The following is a 23242-nucleotide window of genomic DNA, read 5'->3' on the forward strand; positions in this document are numbered from 1 at the left end:
AACAGCGGAGCCTGCGTCACCTGTATTATAGTACCATCGGGGTCTGTGTCACATGTATTACAGTAACAGCGGGGTCTGCGCCACCTGTATTATAGTACCAGCGGGGTCTGCGTCACCTGTATTATAGTACCAGCGGGGTCTGTGTCACATGTATTACAGTAACAGCGGGGTCTGCGCCACTTGTATTATAGTACCAGCGGGGTCTGCGTCACCTGTATTATAGTACCAGCGGGGTCTGTGTCACATGTATTATAGTACCAGCGGGGTCTGTGTCACATGTATTACAGTAACAGCGGGGTCTGCGCCACTTGTATTATAGTACCAGCGGGGTCTGCGCCACCTGTATTATAGTACCAGCGGGGTCTGCGCCACTTGTATTATAGTAACAGCGGGGTCTGCACCACCTGTATTATAGTAACAGCGGGAACTGCACCACATGTATTATAGTACCAGCGGGGTCTGTGTCACATGTATTACAGTAACAGCGGGGTCTGCGCCACTTGTATTATAGTAACAGCGGGGTCTGTGTCACATGTATTACAGTAACAGCGGGGTCTGCACCACATGTATTATAGTACCAGCGGGAACGGCACCACATGTATTATAGTACCAGCGGGGTCTGTGTCACATGTATTACAGTAACAGCGGGGTCTGCGCCACTTGTATTATAGTAACAGCGGGGTCTGTGTCACATGTATTACAGTAACAGCGGGGTCTGCACCACATGTATTATAGTAACAGCGGGAACTGCACCACATGTATTATAGTACCAGCGGGGTCTGTGTCACATGTATTACAGTAACAGCGGGGTCTGCACCACCTGTATTATAGTACCAGCGGAGTCTGCACCACCTGTATTATAGTACCAGCGGGGTCTGTGCCACATGTATTACAGTAACAGCGGGGTCTTCGCCACTTGTATTATCGTACCAGCGGGGTCTGCACCACCTGTATTACAGTACCAGCGGGGTCTGCACCACCTGTATTATAGTAACAGCGGAGCCTGCGTCACCTGTATTATAGTACCAGCGGGGTCTGTGTCACATGTATTACAGTAACAGCGGGGTCTGTGCCACATGTATTATAGTACCAGCGGGGTCTGCACCACCTGTATTATAGTAACAGCGGGGTCTGCACCACCTGTATTATAGTACCAGCGGGGTCTGTGTCACATGTATTACAGTAACAGCGGGGTCTGTGTCACATGTATTACAGTAACAGCGGGGTCTGTGTCACATGTATTACAGTAACAGCGGGGTCTGCGTCACCTGTATTATAGTACCAGCGGGGTCTGCGTCACCTGTATTATAGTACCAGCAGGATCTGTGCCACATGTATTATAGTACCAGCGGGGTCTGTGTCACATGTATTACAGTAACAGCGGGGTCTGTACCACCTGTATTATAGTACCAGCGGGGTCTGTGTCACATGTATTACAGTAACAGCGGGGTCTGTGTCACATGTATTACAGTAACAGCGGGGTCTGTGCCACCTGTATTACAGTAACAGCGGGGTCTGTGTCACATGTATTATAGTACCAGCGGAGTCTGTGTCACATGTATTATAGTACCAGCGGAGTCTGTGTCACATGTATTATAGTACCAGCGGGGTCTGCACCACATGTATTACAGTAACAGCGGGGTCTGTGTCACATGTATTATAGTACCAGCGGAGTCTGTGTCACATGTATTATAGTACCAGCGGAGTCTGCACCACATGTATTACAGTAACAGCGGGGTCTGTGTCACATGTATTATAGTACCAGCGGGGTCTGTGCCACATGTATTACAGTAACAGCGGGGTCTGTGTCACATGTATTATAGTACCAGCGGGGTCTGTGTCACATGTATTATAGTACCAGCAGGGTCTGTGTCACATGTATTATAGTACCAGCGGGGTCTGCACCACCTGTATTACAGTACCAGCGGGGTCTGCACCACCTGTATTATAGTAACAGCGGAGCCTGCGTCACCTGTATTATAGTACCAGCGGGGTCTGTGTCACATGTATTACAGTAACAGCGGGGTCTGTGCCACATGTATTATAGTACCAGCGGGGTCTGCACCACCTGTATTATAGTAACAGCGGGGTCTGCACCACCTGTATTATAGTACCAGCGGGGTCTGTGTCACATGTATTACAGTAACAGCGGGGTCTGTGTCACATGTATTACAGTAACAGCGGGGTCTGTGTCACATGTATTACAGTAACAGCGGGGTCTGCGTCACCTGTATTATAGTACCAGCGGGGTCTGCGTCACCTGTATTATAGTACCAGCAGGATCTGTGCCACATGTATTATAGTACCAGCGGGGTCTGTGTCACATGTATTACAGTAACAGCGGGGTCTGTACCACCTGTATTATAGTACCAGCGGGGTCTGTGTCACATGTATTACAGTAACAGCGGGGTCTGTGTCACATGTATTACAGTAACAGCGGGGTCTGTGCCACCTGTATTACAGTAACAGCGGGGTCTGTGTCACATGTATTATAGTACCAGCGGAGTCTGTGTCACATGTATTATAGTACCAGCGGAGTCTGTGTCACATGTATTATAGTACCAGCGGGGTCTGCACCACATGTATTACAGTAACAGCGGGGTCTGTGTCACATGTATTATAGTACCAGCGGAGTCTGTGTCACATGTATTATAGTACCAGCGGAGTCTGTGTCACATGTATTATAGTACCAGCGGGGTCTGTGCCACATGTATTACAGTAACAGCGGGGTCTGTGTCACATGTATTACAGTACCAGCGGGGTCTGTGTCACATGTATTATAGTACCAGCGGGGTCTGTGTCACATGTATTATAGTACCAGCGGGGTCTGTGTCACATGTATTACAGTACCAGCGGGGTCTGTGTCACATGTATTATAGTACCAGCGGGGTCTGCACCACCTGTATTACAGTACCAGCGGGGTCTGCACCACCTGTATTATAGTAACAGCGGAGCCTGCGTCACCTGTATTATAGTACCAGCGGGGTCTGTGTCACATGTATTACAGTAACAGCGGGGTCTGTGCCACATGTATTATAGTACCAGCGGGGTCTGCACCACCTGTATTATAGTAACAGCGGGGTCTGCACCACCTGTATTATAGTACCAGCGGGGTCTGTGTCACATGTATTACAGTAACAGCGGGGTCTGTGTCACATGTATTACAGTAACAGCGGGGTCTGTGTCACATGTATTACAGTAACAGCGGGGTCTGTGTCACATGTATTACAGTAACAGCGGGGTCTGCGTCACCTGTATTATAGTACCAGCGGGGTCTGCGTCACCTGTATTATAGTACCAGCAGGATCTGTGCCACATGTATTATAGTACCAGCGGGGTCTGTGTCACATGTATTACAGTAACAGCGGGGTCTGTACCACCTGTATTATAGTACCAGCGGGGTCTGTGTCACATGTATTACAGTAACAGCGGGGTCGGTGTCACATGTATTACAGTAACAGCGGGGTCTGTGCCACCTGTATTACAGTAACAGCGGGGTCTGTGTCACATGTATTATAGTACCAGCGGAGTCTGTGTCACATGTATTATAGTACCAGCGGAGTCTGTGTCACATGTATTATAGTACCAGCGGGGTCTGCACCACATGTATTACAGTAACAGCGGGGTCTGTGTCACATGTATTATAGTACCAGCGGAGTCTGTGTCACATGTATTATAGTACCAGCGGAGTCTGTGTCACATGTATTATAGTACCAGCGGGGTCTGTGCCACATGTATTACAGTAACAGCGGGGTCTGTGTCACATGTATTATAGTACCAGCGGGGTCTGTGTCACATGTATTATAGTACCAGCGGGGTCTGTGTCACATGTATTATAGTACCAGCGGGGTCTGTGTCACATGTATTACAGTAACAGCGGGGTCTGTGCCACATGTATTATAGTAACAGCGGAGCCTGCGTCACCTGTATTATAGTACCAGCGGGGTCTGTGTCACATGTATTACAGTAACAGCGGGGTCTGCGCCACTTGTATTACAGTAACAGCGGGGTCTGTGCCACCTGTATTACAGTAACAGCGGGGTCTGTGTCACATGTATTATAGTACCAGCGGAGTCTGTGTCACATGTATTATAGTACCAGCGGAGTCTGTGTCACATGTATTATAGTACCAGCGGGGTCTGCACCACATGTATTACAGTAACAGCGGGGTCTGTGTCACATGTATTATAGTACCAGCGGAGTCTGTGTCACATGTATTATAGTACCAGCGGAGTCTGTGTCACATGTATTATAGTACCAGCGGGGTCTGTGCCACATGTATTACAGTAACAGCGGGGTCTGTGTCACATGTATTATAGTACCAGCGGGGTCTGTGTCACATGTATTATAGTACCAGCGGGGTCTGTGTCACATGTATTATAGTACCAGCGGGGTCTGTGTCACATGTATTACAGTAACAGCGGGGTCTGTGCCACATGTATTATAGTAACAGCGGAGCCTGCGCCACCTGTATTATAGTACCAGCGGGGTCTGTGTCACATGTATTACAGTAACAGCGGGGTCTGCGCCACTTGTATTATAGTAACAGCGGGGTCTGCGCCACCTGTATTATAGTACCAGCGGGGTCTGCATCACCTGTATTATAGTACCAGCGGGGTCTGTGTCACATGTATTATAGTACCAGCGGGGTCTGTGTCACATGTATTACAGTAACAGCGGGGTCTGCACCACATGTATTACAGTAGCAGCAGGATCTGTGCCACATGTATTATAGTACCAGCGGGGTCTGTGTCACCTGTATTATAGTAACAGCGGGGTCTGTGCCACCTGTATTATAGTACCAGCGGGGTCTGCGTCACCTGTATTATAGTAACAGCGGGGTCTGCACCACCTGTATTATAGTAACAGCAGAGTCTGCGTCACCTGTATTATAGTAACAGCGGGGTCTGGGCGACCTGTATTACAGTAGTAGGACACTAAAGTGTCAGCCACCTGTACAGGAATAATGCAGCACCAGGGGCTGCTCCAGCTGCACTATAACAAGGCACCAGAGGCTGCTCCCCCTGTAGTACAGCAACCTGACACCAGAGCTGCTCAGCCTATAGAATAACAATAATAATAATATCATTACCTGCTGCCAGACACAGCAATGGCTGCTCTCTGCTCCTGCTGCCTTCGTGGGAATGATAGAAGGAAGGCGGAGCTCAGACCAGGGGAAAATGGCCCCCGCCCCTGACGTCACTAAACGGCCAGGGAACCTATTGCGGCGGCTTCTGCTGGACTGATCTACACGAAAATGGCCGCCGGCCTCCTGCACTTAGGACATGTATTGTAATATGCATTATAGAGGCGGTGCTGTGGCCAGGGTGTAGGAGGGGAGGGGGCCAGTCACCAGGAAGCAGCCTGTGCCAATCATATTCTACTTTCGGCCTGTGCCACCTTACTTCTGGGCTATGCGTTCCACATACAGGAAGTGAGTTTTCATAGCTTCCTGCAGCCTCCCAGTGTCCGTCGAGATCCGGTAATTGCGTCTTACTATACGGGGGGGCAGCATGCGGAGTCCTGTAACTATTATTATACAGGGAGAGCAGCCTGCGGTGTCCTACTATACAGGTGGAGCAGCATGTGGTGTCCTGTTATATGTTATACAGGGGGGAGCAGCCTGTGGTGTCCTATAATTATTATACAGGTGGAGCAGCCTGTCGTGTCCTGTTATGGTTATAAAGGGAGCGCAACCTGTGGTGTCTTGTAATTATTATTAAAGGGGAGCAGCCTCTGGTGTCCTGTAATTATTATTCAGGAGGAAAAGGCTGTGCTGTCCTGTAATTATTATTCAGGGAGAGCAGCCTGTGGTGTCCTGTAATTATTATTCAGGGAGAGCAGCCTTTGGTGTCCTGTAATTATTATTCAAGGAAAGCAGCCTTTGGTGTCCTGTAATTATTATTCAGGGGGAGCAGCCTCTGGTGTCCTGTAATTATTATTCAGGGGGAGCAGCCTGTGGTGTCCTGTAATTATTATTCAAGAAAAGCAGCCTTTGGTGTTCTGTAATTATTATTCAGGGGGAGCAGCCTGTGGTGTCCTGTAATTATTATTCAAGAAAAGCAGCCTTTGGTGTTCTGTAATTATTATTCAGGGGGAGCAGCCTGTGGTGTCCTGTAATTATTATTCAGGGGGAGCAGCCTGTGGTGTCCTGTAATTATTATTCAGGGGGAGCAGCCTATGGTGTCCTGTAATTATTATACAGCGGGAGCAGCCTGTGGTGTCCTGTAATTATTATTCAGGGAGAGCAGCCTGTGGTGTCCTGTGATTATTATACAGGTGGAGCAGCCTGTGGTGTCATGTAATTATTATTCAGGGAGAGCAGCCTGTGGTGTCCTGTAATTATTATTCAGGGAGAGCAGCCTTTGGTGTCCTGTGATTATTATGCAGGGGGAGCAGCCTGTGGTGTCCTGTAATTATTATACAGGGGGAGCAGCCTGTGGTGTCCTGTAATTATTATACAGGGGGAGCAGCCTGTGGTGTCCTGTTGTTATTATTATACAGGGGGAGCAGCCTGTGGTGTCCTGTAATTATTATTATTATTATACAGAGGGAGCAGCCTGTGGTGTGCTGTTATTATTATTTTTATTATTATTGTTGTACAGGAGGAGCAGCCTGCAGTGTCTGTATGATGTACGGCCCCCTCACAATAGGAGCACATGAAATGTAGTGACCCTGCAGCATGTGTGTGTATGATTAGCAGGACCCAGGGCCCCATATACGGTGCCTCCACCTCACTCACTGATACTTGAGAGACACAATGACCAGAAGATCCTGGAACTCACCAACAAGATCATTCAGCTGGACATTATACAGTAATACAGTAACACCAGGCAATGTGTCTGGGTGATGACTGGAGAGGTGACTGCTGGGAATGGGGCATTATACAGTAACACCGGGGGATGTGTCTGGGTGATGCCTAGAGAGGTGACTGCTGGGAATGGGACATTATACAGTAACACCAGGGGACGTGTCCGGGTGATGACCGGAGAGGTGACTGCTTGGAATGGGACATTATACAGTTACACCAGGGGATGTGTCTGGGTGATGACTGGAGAGGTGACTGCTGGGAATGGGGCATTATACAGTAACACCAGGGGATGTGTCTGGGTGATGACTGGAGAGGTGACTGCTGGGAATGGGACATTATACAGTAACACCAGGGGATGTGTCTGGATGATGACTGTATCATTGTGTGTGTCAGGTTCTTATAAGGTGTCAGGATGTCACTGTCTATCTCTCCATGCAGGAGGGGGAGTATATAGAGGAACACAGGGGTCTGTACAAGGACGTGATGATGGAGAATCACCGGCCCCTCACATCACTGGGTAAGAGGAGACTGTCATGTATTGTACAGGGGAGAGCAGGTATGGGGGCCCCTATATACACACATCATCTGATAATCACATATATACACTATACTCAGTCACTGTGTGTCTCCTACAGATGGACCTAGTAACAGAGATACCCCAGAGAGATGTCCCCGTCCTCTGTATTCCCAGGATTGTACAGAGGAGAAGCCCAGGATCCCACAGGAGGATCAGGTAGGTGGGATTTAGGATTTCTTCAAATATCAGAAATAACAAAGCAACTTTTCACTATATAATCTATAGAACATCAGTGTGTGTTTTATACTCTAATATTCTACTGTTTAATCTTCATTTGTGAAATTAACCATTAACCAAGTGTCATTTTATTGTTTTCTGGGTTATTTAGGCTGACGGTCTGACTGATATCAAGGTAGAAGATATAGAGGGAGAAGAAACATATGTGACTGATATGAAGGCAGAAGATATAGAGGGAGAAGAAGAGACGTATGTGACTGATATGAAGGCAGAAGATATAGATGGAGAAGAAGAGACTTATGTGACTGTTATGAAGGCAGAAGATATAGAGGGAGAAGAAGAGACGTATGTGACTGATATGAAGACAGAAGATATAGAGGGAGAAGAAGAGACGTATGTGACTGATATGAAGGCAGAAGATATAGAGGGAGAAGAAGAGACGTATGTGACTGATATGAAGGCAGAAGATATAGAGGGAGAAGAAGAGACGTATGTGACTGATATAAAGGCAGAAGATATAGAGGGAGAAGAAGAGACGTATGTGAGGGGTGATCAGCAGTGTAAGGAGGAGGAAATCCCTACAGATATCAGCACAGGTGAGTAATAAGCACTTATTACAGAACAGAGTCACATATTCTTGCTCAGACACTACAGCAATCTCTCATCTTGCACCCTCCTCTGTTGGTGAGCAGTTTGTACATTTGTAAATTTTATTAGAGGTGGACACTAGATCCGTCCTTCATTTATACAAGACTTGGAAAATGCAATCAGACAATTAAAGAGTGTCGTCTAAGTCTTTAATGAATGTTTATATATTACTCACAGCAGAGTACATAGGTTTCCACAGGAAAACATTGGGGTGTAGAGTGGACCTGGATCCAGGTACCAACAGGTAAAGCTGAAGTTGTCCCAGAATGTATTGGGTCCTTCCTCTATAACCCCGCCTCCATGTACTGTGAGCTCAGGTTTGAAGTTGGTGCCTGCAGAGCAGGTCACTATACAGGGGGGCTGCACTGGACAGCACTGAAAGCTTATTATTTTTCAACTGAATTTGACTTTTTTCATTGAGCTGCAGCTCCAACACCTCCCAAGCGGCGCCGCATACTTCCGTTGGCTTACCAGTGTACTTGCCCTGAGGACGTCCGCAGGCACAACCATGGACTGCTCTCCGGGAACGCGTGGCTGCTAACGGGAGGCAGGTAAGAGAGTCTCCAAGCGGGGCCCGCCATTAAATCGCGTTCCTTCCGCGGTCTGGGGAGACCACCAGGGCATAAGGGCATAGGTCAAGTGTATTAACACATGTTTTAGTAAGCCTTGCTGCATGACCTGTAGCCCCTCCTCCGGCTCTGGGCACCATCTACTGCAGATTTCCCGCCTTTGAGCTGCCTTACCCTCTCCCACTTCCCTCACAGAGATCCGGGCAGCCATCTTAACAGCATAGCAGCAGCAGGTCTCCGGGATTGCTGGCCAAGGTCTCCCTGTAAAATCGCCTGAACAGGACTGGTTTTTACATACACTTAAGTATTCTACCTGTCTCATCAGACAGCGATAGTTGAGAATTGTGTAAATTGCAGATTATATTGTATTAGTTGTCTGCTATATCCTGATTCTAGCGTCGAAGATCCCAGAATTGACATCCGATACCTGCCCTGCAAACGCCTGGACACGCCTGCGTTTTCCCTACTACTCCCAGAAAATGGTCAGTTGCCATGCACAAACGCCCTCTTCCTGACAATCTCCTTGCGACCTTCTGTGAGAATGGGTTAGAAGCATTTCACAGCAACGATGCCCTTTGCACCCGTACGACGTGCGTGGGCATTGCAGAGCATATGCATGCGCAGTTTTGCCATTTTTTTAACTGATCGAAAATCGGCAGCGAGTAATCAACTCGGAATGACCCCCTATATTCTTCGCAGAAAGAGAGTTAACAATGGTAAGTCTACCACAACTTCCCTTATAACAAATATGTGAATCCTCACCACACTGCTATAGATGGCTTCTTACACAGGTCTCGCCTGCTGCGACGGATGAGTGCGCTGAGGTATTGCCGTTCCAAAACTTACTCTAATTGGAAATTGTACGCAATTAGATTCAATTGGCAGATCTGATGGAAGCATTGGGATTCTAGTGATAAACGCAATTTCTCTGACATCCTAGTGGATGCTGGGAACTCCGTAAGGACCATGGGGAATAGCGGCTCCGCAGGAGACTGGGCACAAATAGAAAGCTTTAGGACTACCTGGTGTGCACTGGCTCCTCCCCCTATGACCCTCCTCCAGACCTCAGTTAGATCTTTGTGCCCGGCCGAGCTGGATGCAAACTAGGGGGCTCTCCTGAGCTTCCTAGAAAGAAAGTTAGATTTAGGTTTTTTATTTTCAGTGAGACCTGCTGGCAACAGGCTCACTGCTACGAGGGACTAAGGGGAGAAGAAGCGAACTTGCCTGCTTGCAGCCAGCTTGGGCTTCTTAGGCTACTGGACACCATTAGCTCCAGAGGGATCGAACACAGGCCCAGCCTCGGAGTCCAGTCCCAGAGCCGCGCCGCCGGCCCCCTTACAGAGCCAGAAGCAAGAAATGGTCCTGAAAATCGGCGGCAGAAGACATCAGTCTTCACCAAGGTAGCGCACAGCACTGCAGCTGTGCGCCATTGCTCCTCATGCACACCTCCCTATTTAAGGGAGACATCCTATTTGGGGAGGATCTGAACAAGATTGTAACTGACTTTACTACTGCAGAGACTGCGTGTCTACCAAATACTAATCCTTCTGCTCTGAAGGCTAAGAGTACCACCTTTCGTTCCTTTCGACCTCCAGGGAAAGCGTATCCGCAACAGACTCGTGCTTCCAAAACCATTAAGCCTAAATCTAAACAATCTTGGGCCGTCCGTCAGCCTGCTTCCAAATAAGTCAAGCTTGCCGCATGACGGGGCGGGCCTCCCCCTTGGGGAACCCATGGTGTGAGGACAACTTCTGCAGTTCGCCCAGGCATGGTTAAAGACCACTTCGGATGCCTGGGGCAGGAAGTTGTCTCTCACGGGTACGCAATCTCTTTCAAGAGACGTCCCCCTCGCCAGTTTTGCACAATGGTTATCCCTGCGGATCCGTTAAAAGCGCAAGCTTTACACTTGGTTGTGCAATCCCTCCTGGATACAGGAGTGGTAGTACCGGTACCTCTGTCTCAGAGTGGCAATGGATACTATTCGACCCTATTTCTAGTTCCGAAGCCAAATTGGTCCTTCCGGCCTGTACTCAACCTCAAATCATTGAACAAGTTTGTGAGAGTGTCCAAATTCCGTACGGAAACTCTGCGCTCTGTAGTGCTGGCCATGGAACCCGAAGACTATATGGTATCCCTGAACATACAGGATGCTTACCTGCACATACCTATTGCTATGTCGCATCAGCAATATCTGCGGTTTGCTATTGGCAACCTACATTATCAATTCCAGGCACTGCCTTTTGGAATGGCGACGGCCCCTCGGATCTTCACCAAGGTCATGGCCGTGATGACGGCTCTTCTCCACCATCAGGGAATCGGGATCCTGCCATATCTGGGCGACTTGCTGATCCTGGTGAACTCCCGAGATGTTTTCCTCAGTCATCTGGAACTGACGGTCCAATTCCTATGAGCCCACGGGTGGCTCATCAACTGGAAAAAGTCCTTGCTGGTCCCTGCTCGGAGCATGGTGCACCTGGGGACACTACTAGACACACACAACCAATGATTGTTTTTGCCTTCAGAGAAAGTCCTGAAACTTCAGGACAGGATCAGATATTTCCTCTCTCGCCCAAGAGTGTTGATACACTCAGCGATGCAAGTACTAGGCCTCATGTTGACAGCTTTCGACATGGTAGAGTATGCTCAATTTCATTCCTGCACTCTGCAGAGGTTAATCCTTTCCAAGTTCGGACGGCCTGCCTCATCGGATCAGGTCTCACATGATCTCCTTGACTCTGGAGGTTCGTCTGTCACTGAGCTGGTGGCTACAGGACCACCAGTTGAGCAGGGTCCATTCCTTCTGGATCTCCAACTGGGTACTCCTGACAACAGATGCCAGTATGCAGGGTTGGGGTGCGGTGTTGGAGCAACACTCTCTCCAGGGTCGGTGGACCAGGGAGGAGTCTCTCCTCCCGATAAACATTCTGGAATTGCGGTCGGTGTTCAATGCGTTGAAACTGGCCCTGCCTCTAGTACAGAACAGGCCTGTTCAAGTACAATCAGACAATGCCACCACGGTGGCGTACATAAATCATCAAGGCGGCACTTTAAGCCGCATGGCAATGCTGGAAGTATCAAAAATCCTCTGTTGGGCGGAACGCTATCTGCCAGCAATATCGGCAGTGTTCATCCCCGGAGTCCTCAACTGGGAAGCGGATTTCCTCAGTCGTCAGGACGTTCACGCCGGAGAGTGGAGTCTTCATCCGTAAGTCTTTCAACTCCTAGTGGACAAGTGGGGCCTACCAGGTGTAGACCTGATGGCATCTCAACACAATCACAAGGTTTTGGACAAGGGATCCTCAAGCAGCATTCGTGGATGCACTGACAATTCCATGGAACTTTCGGCTGCCATACATGTTCCCTCCTGTGTCACTCCTGCCCAGGATACTACAGAAGTTCAAGCAAGAAAGAGGAATACTACTTCTATTCGCCCAGATGGCTTTGGTTCTCAGACCTGCAGGGTCTATCAATAGAGCATCCTCTTCTACTTCCTCAACGCCCACATATCCTCGTTCAGGGCCCTTGTGTCTATCCGGACCTGGCCAGGCTGGCTTTGACGGCGTGGCTCTTGAAGCTTCACTCCTGAGGGCCAAGGGATTCTCTGAGGTGGTTATTCAAAACTATGTTGAATGCCCACAAACTGGCTATTGCACGGATTTATTACAGGGTCTGGATCTCTTACTTCACATGGTGTGCTGCTAAGAATTATGATGCCTATTCATTCAGACCTTCTAGGCTTTGGGCTTTTCTGCAATAGGCCTTCGTCTGGCCTCTCTCAAGGTTCATATTTCTCTTACGTCCTAGAGGATGCTGGGGACTCCAAAAGGACCATGGGGTATAGACTGGATCCGCAGGAGACATGGGCATACTATAAGACTTTGAATGGGTGTGAACTGGCTCCTCCCTCTATGCCCCTCCTCCAGACCTCAGTTAGATTCTGTGCCCAGAGAGACTGGACACACACTAGGGGAGCTCTCTTGAGTTTCTCTGAAAAGACTTTATGTTAGGTTTTTTATTTTCAGGGAGACCAGCTGGCTACAGGCTCCCTGCTTCATGGGAGTGAGGGGAGAGAAGCAGTTCTACTTCTGAGTTAAAGGCTCTGCTTCTTAGGCTACTGGACACCATTAGCTCCAGAGGGTTCGATCACTTGGTGCGCCTAGCTGCTTGTTCCCGGAGCCGCGCCATCAACCCCCTCACAGAGCCAGAAGAAAGAAGTCGGGTGAGTATAAAGAAGAATAGAAGACTTCAGTGACCCTCACAGCTTACCAGCGCCATTTTCTCTTACACAGGATGCAGAGACGCTGGGACGGACCTCCACTCTCCTGCACAAGTAACAGGGAGCAAAACGGGGGAGGGCGCACAGTAATTTGGTGCGATTACCCATTGAGGTTAACAGCGCAAACAGGTATGAGGCCGTGTGTATTTGCTCTCAGTACCAGGATAGGCGCTGGGGTGTGAGCTGGTGAATTCCCTCTGTGTGTCTCTAACAGGCTTTCCGTGGGTCTGTCTCCTGTTGCCAGTGTGTTGGTGCGTGTCAGTACGTGTGTGTCGACATGTCTGAGGCTGAGTGCTCCTCCCCGGAGGAGGTTGCTGTGGGGGAGGATAAGGCGCTGGGAGTAACTCTGTCGGCACCACCGACTGCTGATTGGGTGGATATGTTGAGTACATTGAATGCAAATGTGGCGTTATTGACTAAAAGGCTAGATGAATCTGATTCTCAGACACAAACGTGGAGAAAATGCATGGAAGACGCCTTGTCTCCGGTCCGGACCCCCTCAGGGTCACAAAAGCGTTCATTTACCCAGATGGCGGATACTTATACTGACACGGACTCTGATTCCAGTGTCGACTATAGTGAGGCCAGTTTAAATCCGAAACTGGTTAAGAGTATTCAGTACATGATTGTGGCAATTAAGGACGTTTAACATATTTCAGAGGTACTTGTTGTTCCTGATACAAGGGTTTGTTTGTATAAGGGAAAAAAGCCTGAGGTGACGTATCCCCCCTCTCATGAGCTAAACACTCTTTGTGAAAAAGCTTGGGAATCTCCTGACAAAAGGTGGCAGATTCCCAAGAGAATTCTAATGGCAAATCCTTTCCCCTCTGACGATGGGAAAAAGTGGGAGTCATCTCCCAGTGTGGACAAGGCTCTATCACGACTGTCCAAGAAGGTGGCGCTTCCGTCTCCTGACACTGCTGCCCTTAAGGACCCTGCAGATCGTAAGCAGGAAACGACCTGAAAATCCATTTATGTCACTACGGGTGCGCTGCTCAGACCTGCCGTGGCGTCGGCATGGGTGAGTAGTGCTATTGGTAAGTGAGCAGATAATTTGGCATCTGACATGGATACCCTGGATAGGGATAGCATTCTTTTGAGTCTCTGTTATATCAGGGACGCTGCAGCTTACCTAAAGGATGCGGCAAGGGATATTGGCCTCTTGGGATCAAGGGTCAATGCCATGGCAGTCTCGGCCAGGAGAGCGCTGTGGTACATCAATGGAATGCTGATGCAGACTTTAAGAAAGCTATGGAAGCTCTCCCATATAAAGGTAGTGTCTTGTTTGGTGACGGCCTCGCTGACCTGGTGTCTACAGCTACAGCGGGTAAGTCATCCTTTCTTCCTTATGTTCCCTGCACAACAGAAAAATACGCCGCATTATCAGATGCAATCCTTTCGGCCTAATAAATACAAAAAAAGAAGAGGGTCACCCTTCCTTGCCTCTAAAGGTAGAGGAAGGGGAAAAAGGTCGCCTGCTGTGCCAGGCTCCCAGGAGCAGAAGTCCTCCCCGGCTTCTGCCAAGTCCGCGACATGACACTGGGGCTCCTCTACGGGAGTCCGTACCGGTGGGGGTGCGCCTCCAACTCTTTAGTCAGGTCTGGTTTCACACGGGCATTGATCCTTGGGTGTTAGACATAGTGTCCCAAGGGTACAATCTGGAGTTTCAAGATGTGCCCCCCCACCGATTTTTCAATTAGCCTTGCCAGTTTTTATCCCAGAAAGGGAAGTAGTGCGTGCTGTGATACAAAAGCTGTGTCAACAGCGTGTCATTGTCACGGTACCCCCGTCTCAACGGGGAGAAGGGTTTTATTCAAGCCTATTTGTCGTACCTGTTATGCACACCAGTGCCTGCAGGAAAGTACTGGTGTCAGAACTGTTATGCACTCCAGTGTCTGCAGGAATGTACTGGTGTTTGAACTGTTATGCAAAACAAATGGACTCTCAGACAAACTGGGGAATATGACATAACGTACACAGAAGGTAATAGGGTAACAAAATACACACAAAGTGAACAGAGAAGCCCAGAGGCTAAGGAATTGGGTATCTCCCTTGTATTAGAACTGCACAGATGGAAAAAGCAAGATGTTGTGTTTTAATACGTAGAGAACCCGAAATGCTGTTGCTAAGGGCAACAGCAAAACCCTAAAGGGTTACCAACGGGTGTGGCAGTAAACTCCTTTGTCAGAGATGGAATGATAGACACAAGGAGAGTCTCCACAATCCTATTTCTCACTTGCAGTGCACAGGTTTTAGCTTACTGCCACTAAACTGACCCCTGACACCTAGCACAGTGAGACAGGATTAGACAGGCAAGTCTTAGAATACAGCCGCAAACTTGCTAAGTTCACAGAGTAGTAACAGAACCCCAGCAAGCTAAACGACTGACTCCAGTCTTACTGCTAGGTCTGGATTGGCAGAGTGTAATACCAAATCCCCAGGCCTATTTGCAGTAAGCAACAAACAAATACAAAGCTACACAGTACTGGCTAACTTTCATGAACTGACTAACCAACAAAGATTCAGCAGCATCTGCTTACCCTGAAAAGAGGCCTTATAAAGCAGGTGCTGTCCACACCCCACTCAGACCTCACAGACTGTGAGCACAAAAACCAGCACCGGATCCCCTGCCGTGCACAGAGCCTATAACCACTGCACAGCAAAAGACCCGAACCGGAGTATCAGCTGCGCTCAGGTTACTCCACTAGCACTTGTCTCCCGGTTGCCATGACGACGTGGCAGCACAGGGCAGGAGACCCTAACAGTACCCCCCCTCTGACGAGGGGTCAAAGAACCCCTACCACCGGGTTTATCGGGGAACTGCGAGAAGAAAGAGCGTATCAGTCTGGGGGCATGAAGATCACAACTGCGCACCCACGACCGCTCCTCCGGGCCATACCCCTTCCAGTGCACCAAAAATGACAGCCGACCCCGAACCACCTTGGAGTCAAGAATCCTTTCAACAACAAACTCCCTCTGGCCACGTATCAGAAGAGGGGAAGGTCTTCCACTGGAAGAAGGATTACTAATCGCCCGTTTTAAAAGGGAACAATGAAATGTTTTATTGATACCCAAAGAACGGGGCAGATCTAACTGAAATGCCACCGGATTGATAACCCTGGTGATCTTATAAGGGCCGATGAACCGGGGCCCTAACTTATGAGATGGCTGTCTCAACTTCAAATTCTTGGTAGACAACCAGACGAAGTCTCCTAATTTGAAGCTGCAGGGTCTTTTCCGCTTATCAAAAACCCTTTTGGTCACTAATGACACAGACACAAGGGCTTTCTTCACTTTCCGCCAAATACCTCTAAGGACCGAAACCACAGAGGAACCACCAGGCGTGGAGTCCAGGGGGACAAAAGAATTGGCCTTAGGATGATGCCCATACACACAAAGGAAGGGAGAGATCCCTGTAGCAGAGTGAGCCGCGTTGTTATAGGCAAACTCCGCCATGGACAGATGAGCAACCCAATCAGTCTGACACTTGGAGACATAACACCTGAGGAACTGCTCCAAGGACTGGTTCACCCTTTCAGTCTGCCCATTAGACTGCGGATGGTAGCCTGACGACAAGCTGACAGAAATCTGGAGATCGGAACAAAATGCCCTCCAGAATTTGGCCACAAACTGGGATCCGCGGTCAGAGACCACATCAAGTGGCAACCCGTGGAGACGCACAACATGCAGCATAAATAATTCAGACAGGCGTCTGGCTGATGGCAGCCCAACCAGTGGAACGAAGTGCGCCATCTTTGAAAACCTGTCAACGACAACCCAGATGGCTGTCATCCCCGAGGATTTGGGCAAGTCCACCACAAAATCCATTGAAATGTGGGTCCATGGCTTAGATGGGATAGAGAGTGGATGTAATGGGCCAACAGGAACCCCTCTAGGAGTCTTATTTCGGGCACAGATGTCACATGCCCGAACCCACTGATCCACATCCTTAGCCACCGAGGGCCACCACACCGCCCTAGATAGCAACTCCCGAGTTCTGGCAATACCCGGGTGACCTGCCGACTTCTTGGCATGGAATTCCAGGAACACTCGCTGTCTTAACCTAGGAGGCACAAACAAAAGACCTACCGGAAGGTCTGGAGGAGCCTGCTCCTGTGCTCTAAGGACTAATGATAAGAGGTCCTGGGTAATGCCCACTTTAATACATGATGGGGAAACAATGGGCAACGGCTCCTCGGTGGTCTCCTGGATTGGAGCAAAACTCCGCGAGAGCGCATCAGCCTTGATGTTTTTTGACCCAGGGCGATATGTTATCAAAAAATTAAAGCGAGCAAAAAACAAAGCCCATCGTGCCTGCCTGGCATTGAGACGCTTCGCTGACTCTAAATATGCCAGATTCTTATGGTCAGTGAGAATTGAGACCACAAACTTAGCCCCCTCAAGCCAGTGTCTCCACTCCTCGAGTGCATCCTTAATAGCCAACAATTCCCGGTTACCCACGTCATAATTCATCTCGGCAGGCGAAAATTTACGGGAAAAGTAAGCACAGGGATGAAGGCGATTATCAGACACTCCCATCTGAGAAAGCACTGCCCCAATACCCATCTCAGAGGCATCCACCTCCACCACAAAAGGACGCTCTGGATCTGGGTGTCGCAGCACCTTGGCCGAAACAAATGCCCTTTTGAGACGGGCAAAAGCCGCTTTAGCCTCACAAGACCAGTGAGCAACATCCGCCCCTTTCTTAGTGAGTGCCACCAAGGGCGCCACTATAGACGAAATTCCAGCGATAAATCGTCTATAAAAATTCGCAAAGCCCAGGAAACGCTGAAGCGCCTTCAAACTAGTGGGCTGCACCCAATCCAGGACTGCCTGTACCTTGGAACCCTCAATTTGGAAACCTTCTGGGGAGATAATATATCCTAGAAATGCGATTTGCTGAACTTCAAATTCGCACTTCTCCAGCTTCGCCCCAAGCCGGTGGTCTCTGAGTTTCTGGAGGACTCAGCGTACATGCTTCCGATGTTCCTCCAGGGAATGGGAGAAGATTAGGATGTCATCTAAGTATACAACTAAGAATCTATCCAAATATTCCCTGAGCACATCATTCATGAAATCCTGGAAGACTGCCGGGGCATTACAGAGCCCAAAAGGCATCACCAAATATTCATAATGCCCTGAGTGGGTATTAAAGGCAGTCTTCCATTCATCCCCCTCTCTTATTCGGATTAGATTGTACGCACCGCGTAGGTCAATCTTAGAAAAAATGGTGGCAGTACGAAGCTGGTCAAACAAGACCGAAATGAGAGGCAGTGGGTATGAGTTTTTAATCGTGATACGGTTCAATTCCCTGAAGTCGATGCAGGGTCGCAACGAACCGTCCTTTTTACCCACGAAGAAGAACCCCGACCCAACTGGAGACTGTGAAGGTCTGATAAATCCCTTAGCCAAGTTCTCCTGAATGTACTCTGCCATAGCCTGAGTCTCAGGACGTGACAGGGAGTACAACCTGCTCTTGGGAAGCTTAGCATTTGGCAACAAATCAATGGCACAGTCATAGGGGCGATGGGGAGGTAGTACCTCTGCAACTTTTTTGGAGAACACGTCCGCAAAATCTGCATAACACCCTGGCAATCCTGGCAAACTTAGCTGCGAGAGCCTGACTGGAAGGCTCAAGCAACTCCTGAAACAATCAGTACCCCAACTAAGAATCTCCCCAGAGACCCAGTCAAATTGAGGATTGTGGGCCCTTAACCAGGGTAACCCCAACACCAATGGGGCAAAAGTACAGACAGTCACATAAAAGGACAATTTTTCAGAGTGTGTGGCTCCAATAAACAAAGAAATCTGGCTAGTGCAAGAGGTAATTTTACCTTGGGATAATGGTTCCCCGTTTAACCCACAAATCTCAATTTCCGATGCCAAGGGTACTAAGGGAACAGAGTGTTTCAGGGCGAATTGGCGGTCCATAAAAACCCCGTCGGCCCCACTGTCCACAAAGGCCTCAGTCTTGACAGTTTGACCGAGGATCTTCAAGGTCACCGGAATGATAAAAGTCTTCTTGGGAAATTCTGACTTCTGGCCTGACAGGATATTTCCCATCACCCTCAGGACCTGAAGTTTTCCGGCTTTTCTGGGCATGATACTACCACATGACCTTTATTCCCACAGTACAAACACAACCCCTGCTGTCTCCTCCGCGTCTTCTCACGCGAGGAGAGGCGGGTAGCCCCAATCTGAATAGGCTCCTCAGAAAATTCCTCAGAGTCTGAGGTTCCCTTGGGAAGGAAGGAAATCCCAGTCTCCCTTTCAAGCCTACGCTCTCTCAGCCGTCTATCCACCCGGATGGATAACTGCATGAGCTGATCCAAGCTATCAGGCAAGGGATATTGTACCAGTTGGTCCTTTATCTGGTTAGAAAGACCTCTTCGGTACTGGTGTCTCAGGGCTGGGTCATTCCACTGGGTATCATGGGCCAACCTCCGAAACTCCGTACAGTAAACCTCAACTGGCCTTCGCCCTTGCTTAAGGATCGAAATCTGAGCCTCGGCTGAGGCCGTCTTGTCAGGGTCATCATACAACATGCCCAGTGCCGTAAAAAAAACATCAACACTTTTAAGCGACGGACAGTCAGGCTGCAACCCATATGCCCAGACCTGTGGGTCTCCTTGTAGCAAGGAAATCACTATGCCCACCCGCTGAATCTCCGACCCAGAAGACTGAGGCCTAAGCCGGAAGTATAGCTTGCAGCTCTCCTTGAAACAAAAGAACTGCGAGCGATCTCCAGAAAAACGATCCGGGAGATTTACTTTCGGCTCCTTAACCCCTGCAGGTGCTGCTGCTGCGGGAGCTCCGCCAGCAGCCTGGGAGGTGTGCATTTTAATGGACAAATCATTAAATTGTCGAGTCAGGACCTGCACCTGATCGACCACCTGTTGCAACGTATTTTGAGGGGTATGCTCCATATTCCCACAAAATTTCAACAGGAGTATTAGGCTGCTGAATATGTTATGCACACCAGTGCCTGCAGGAAAGTACTGGTGTTTGAACTGTTATGCAAAACAAATGGACTCACAGACAAACTGGGGAATATGACATAACGTACACAGAAGGTAATAGGGTAACAAAATACACACAAAGTGAACAGAGAAGCCCAGAGGCTAAGGAATTGGGTATCTCCCTTGTATTAGAACTGCACAGATGGAAAAAGCAAGATGTTGTGTTTTAATACGTAGAGAACCCGAAATGCTGTTGCTAAGGGCAACAGCAAAACCCTAAAGGGTTACCAACGGGTGTGGCAGTAAACTCCTTTGTCAGAGATGGAATGATAGACACAAGGAGAGTCTCCACAATCCTATTTCTCACTTGCAGTGCACAGGTTTTAGCTTACTGCCACTAAACTGACCCCTGACACCTAGCACAGTGAGACAGGATTAGACAGGCAAGTCTTAGAATACAGCCGCAAACTTGCTAAGTTCACAGAGTAGTAACAGAACCCCAGCAAGCTAAACGACTGACTCCAGTCTTACTGCTAGGTCTGGATTGGCAGAGTGTAATACCAAATCCCCAGGCCTATTTGCAGTAAGCAACAAACAAATACAAAGCTACACAGTACTGGCTAACTTTCATGAACTGACTAACCAACAAAGATTCAGCAGCATCTGCTTACCCTGAAAAGAGGCCTTATAAAGCAGGTGCTGTCCACGCCCCACTCAGACCTCACAGACTGTGAGCACAAAAACCAGCACCGGATCCCCTGCCGTGCACAGAGCCTATAACCACTGCACAGCAAAAGACCCGAACCGGAGTATCAGCTGCGCTCAGGTTACTCCACTAGCACTTGTCTCCCGGTTGCCATGACGACGTGGCAGCACAGGGCAGGAGACCCTAACAGTACCAAAGCCGGATGGCTCGGTCAGACCGATCCTGAACCTAAAATCCCTCAATCTGTATTTGAAAACTTTCAAGTTCAAGATGGAATCTCTTCGAGCAGTGATCTCCAGTCTGAAAGGGTGGGATTTTATGGTGTCAGTCGACATAAAAGATGCCTACTTACATGTTCCAATATATCCTCCACACCAAGCTTTCCTGAGGTTTGCAGTTCAGGATTGTCATTACCAATTTCAGACGTTGCCGTTTGGTCTATCCACGGCCCCGAGGGTCTTCACCAAAGTAATGACGGAAATGATGGTACTCCTACGCAAGCAGGGTGTCACAATTATCCCGTACTTGGACGATCTCCTGATAAAGGCAAGATCAAAGGAGCAGTTGCTAAGAAACGTGGTACTGTCCCTGACAGTTCTGCAACAACATGGTTGGATTCTAAATTTGCCAAAGTCACGGTTGATTCCGACAACTCGGCGGTCTTTCTTGGGCATGATCCTGGACATAGAACTGCAGAGAGTGTTTCTCCCAGCGGAAAAAACTCTGGAAATCCAGACCATGGTCAAGGAGATTCTGAAACCGGCAAGAGTGTCGATTCATCAATGCACTCGGGTGCTGGGGAAGATGGTTGTAGCTTATGATTCCATTTGGCAGGTTTCATGCCCGGGTATTTCAGTGGGACCTGTTGAACAAGTGGTCCAGGTCTCACCTGCACATGCACTGGAAAATAAGTCTATATCTTCCAGGACCAGAATATCTCTCCTGTGGTGGCTTCAAAGTTCTCACCTCCTAGAGGGACGCAGGTTCGGGATCCAGGATTGGGTCCTGGTGACCACGGATGCAAGTCTCCGAGGCTGGGAAGCAGTCACACAGGGAAAAAATTTCCAGGGAAAATGGTCAAGCCAGGAAGCTTGTCTGCACATAAACATTCTGGAATTAAGAGCCATCTACAACGGCCTTCTGCAAGCGGAACACTTTCTTCGAGGTCTACCTGTCCTGATTCAGTCAGACAATGTAACGGCGGTGGCGTACATAAACTGCCAGGGCGGAACAAAGAGCAGAGCGGTGATGGCGGAGGCCACAAAAGTTCTCAGCGGTCTTCCTTCCGGGCGTGGACAACTGGGAAGCAGATTTCCCCAGCAGACACGATCTCCATCCAGGAGAGTGGGGTCTTCATCACGAGGTTTTTGCAGAAGTGACAAGTCGTTGGGGAATTCCTCAAATAGACATGATGGCGTCTCGCCTCAACAAGAAGCTTCAGAGATATTGTTCCAGGTCGAAGGACCCTCAAGCCAGTGCAGTGGACGCCCTGGTAACTCCGTGGGTGTTTCAGTCGGTATATGTGTTCCCTCCACTTCCACTCATTCCAAAAGTTTATAAGAAGAACAAGGGTTCAGGCGGTACTCATTGTTCCAGATTGGCCACGGAGGGCCTGGTATCCGGATCTTCAGGAATTGCTCATAGAAGATCCCTGGCCTCTTCCTCTCAGAGAGGATCTGTTACTGCAGGGGCCGTGCATCTTCCAGGACTTACCGCGGTTGCGTTTGACGGCGTGAAGGTTGAACGCCAAATCCTAGCTCGAAAGGGTATTCCCAGGGAAGTCATCCCCACTCTCCTTAAGGCTAGAAAGGAGGTCACGGCGAAGCATTATCACCGTATTTGGAGAAAGTATGTGTCTTGGTGTAAAGCCAAGAAGGCTCCTATGGAGGAGTTTCAGATGGGTCGTTTCCTCCATTTTTTGCAGGCAGGTGTGGATGCAGGCCTGAAATTAGGTTCCATTAAAGTGCAGATTTCGGCTTTATCTATTTTCTTTCAAAAAGAATTGGCCGCCCTTTCATAGGTTCAGACTTTCGTGAAGGGAGTACTGCACATCCATCCTCCGTTTGTGCCACCCGTGGCACCGTGGGATCTTGACGTGGTGTTGCAATTTCTTATGTCTCACTGGTTTGAACCTTTGCGACATGTTGAGCTGAAATTTCTCACTTGGAAAGTGGTCATGCTTTTGGCCTTGGCGTCCTGCTCCTGCTTGGCATCCTGCTCCTGCTTCCAAGCAGACTATTGCCCGCTGGAACTGTAATACGATTCGGCATGCTCATTCTACGGCTGGATTACCGTTGCCGAAGTCGGTGAAAGCCCATTCTACCAGGAAGGTGGGCTCATCTTGGGCGGCTGCCCGAGGAGTCTCGGCGCTTCAACTTTGCCGAGCAGCTACGTGGTCGGGTTCAAACACTTTTGCTAAGTTCTACAAGTTTGATACCCTGGCTTATGAGGACCTCATGTTTGCTCAATCAGTGCTGCAAAGTCGTCTGCACTCTCCCGCCCCGTCTGGAGCTTTGCTA

General features: G+C 49.0%; 1 protein-coding gene across 1 annotated transcript in view; it reads left to right on the forward strand.

Annotated features, from left to right (window-relative positions):
- The window catches only part of LOC135054578 (oocyte zinc finger protein XlCOF7.1-like), a 194725-nt gene that overhangs the window by 167842 nt on the left and 3641 nt on the right, over positions 1-23242 (forward strand). The window contains exons 5-6 of the mRNA XM_063957736.1: positions 7447-7544; positions 7717-8161. Coding sequence (XP_063813806.1) covers positions 7447-7544; positions 7717-8161 — 543 coding nt within the window. The remainder of the gene's footprint in view (positions 1-7446; positions 7545-7716; positions 8162-23242) is intronic.

Source organism: Pseudophryne corroboree, chromosome 3 (genome assembly GCF_028390025.1).
Source record: "Pseudophryne corroboree isolate aPseCor3 chromosome 3, aPseCor3.hap2, whole genome shotgun sequence".
Classification (NCBI taxonomy): domain Eukaryota; kingdom Metazoa; phylum Chordata; class Amphibia; order Anura; family Myobatrachidae; genus Pseudophryne; species Pseudophryne corroboree.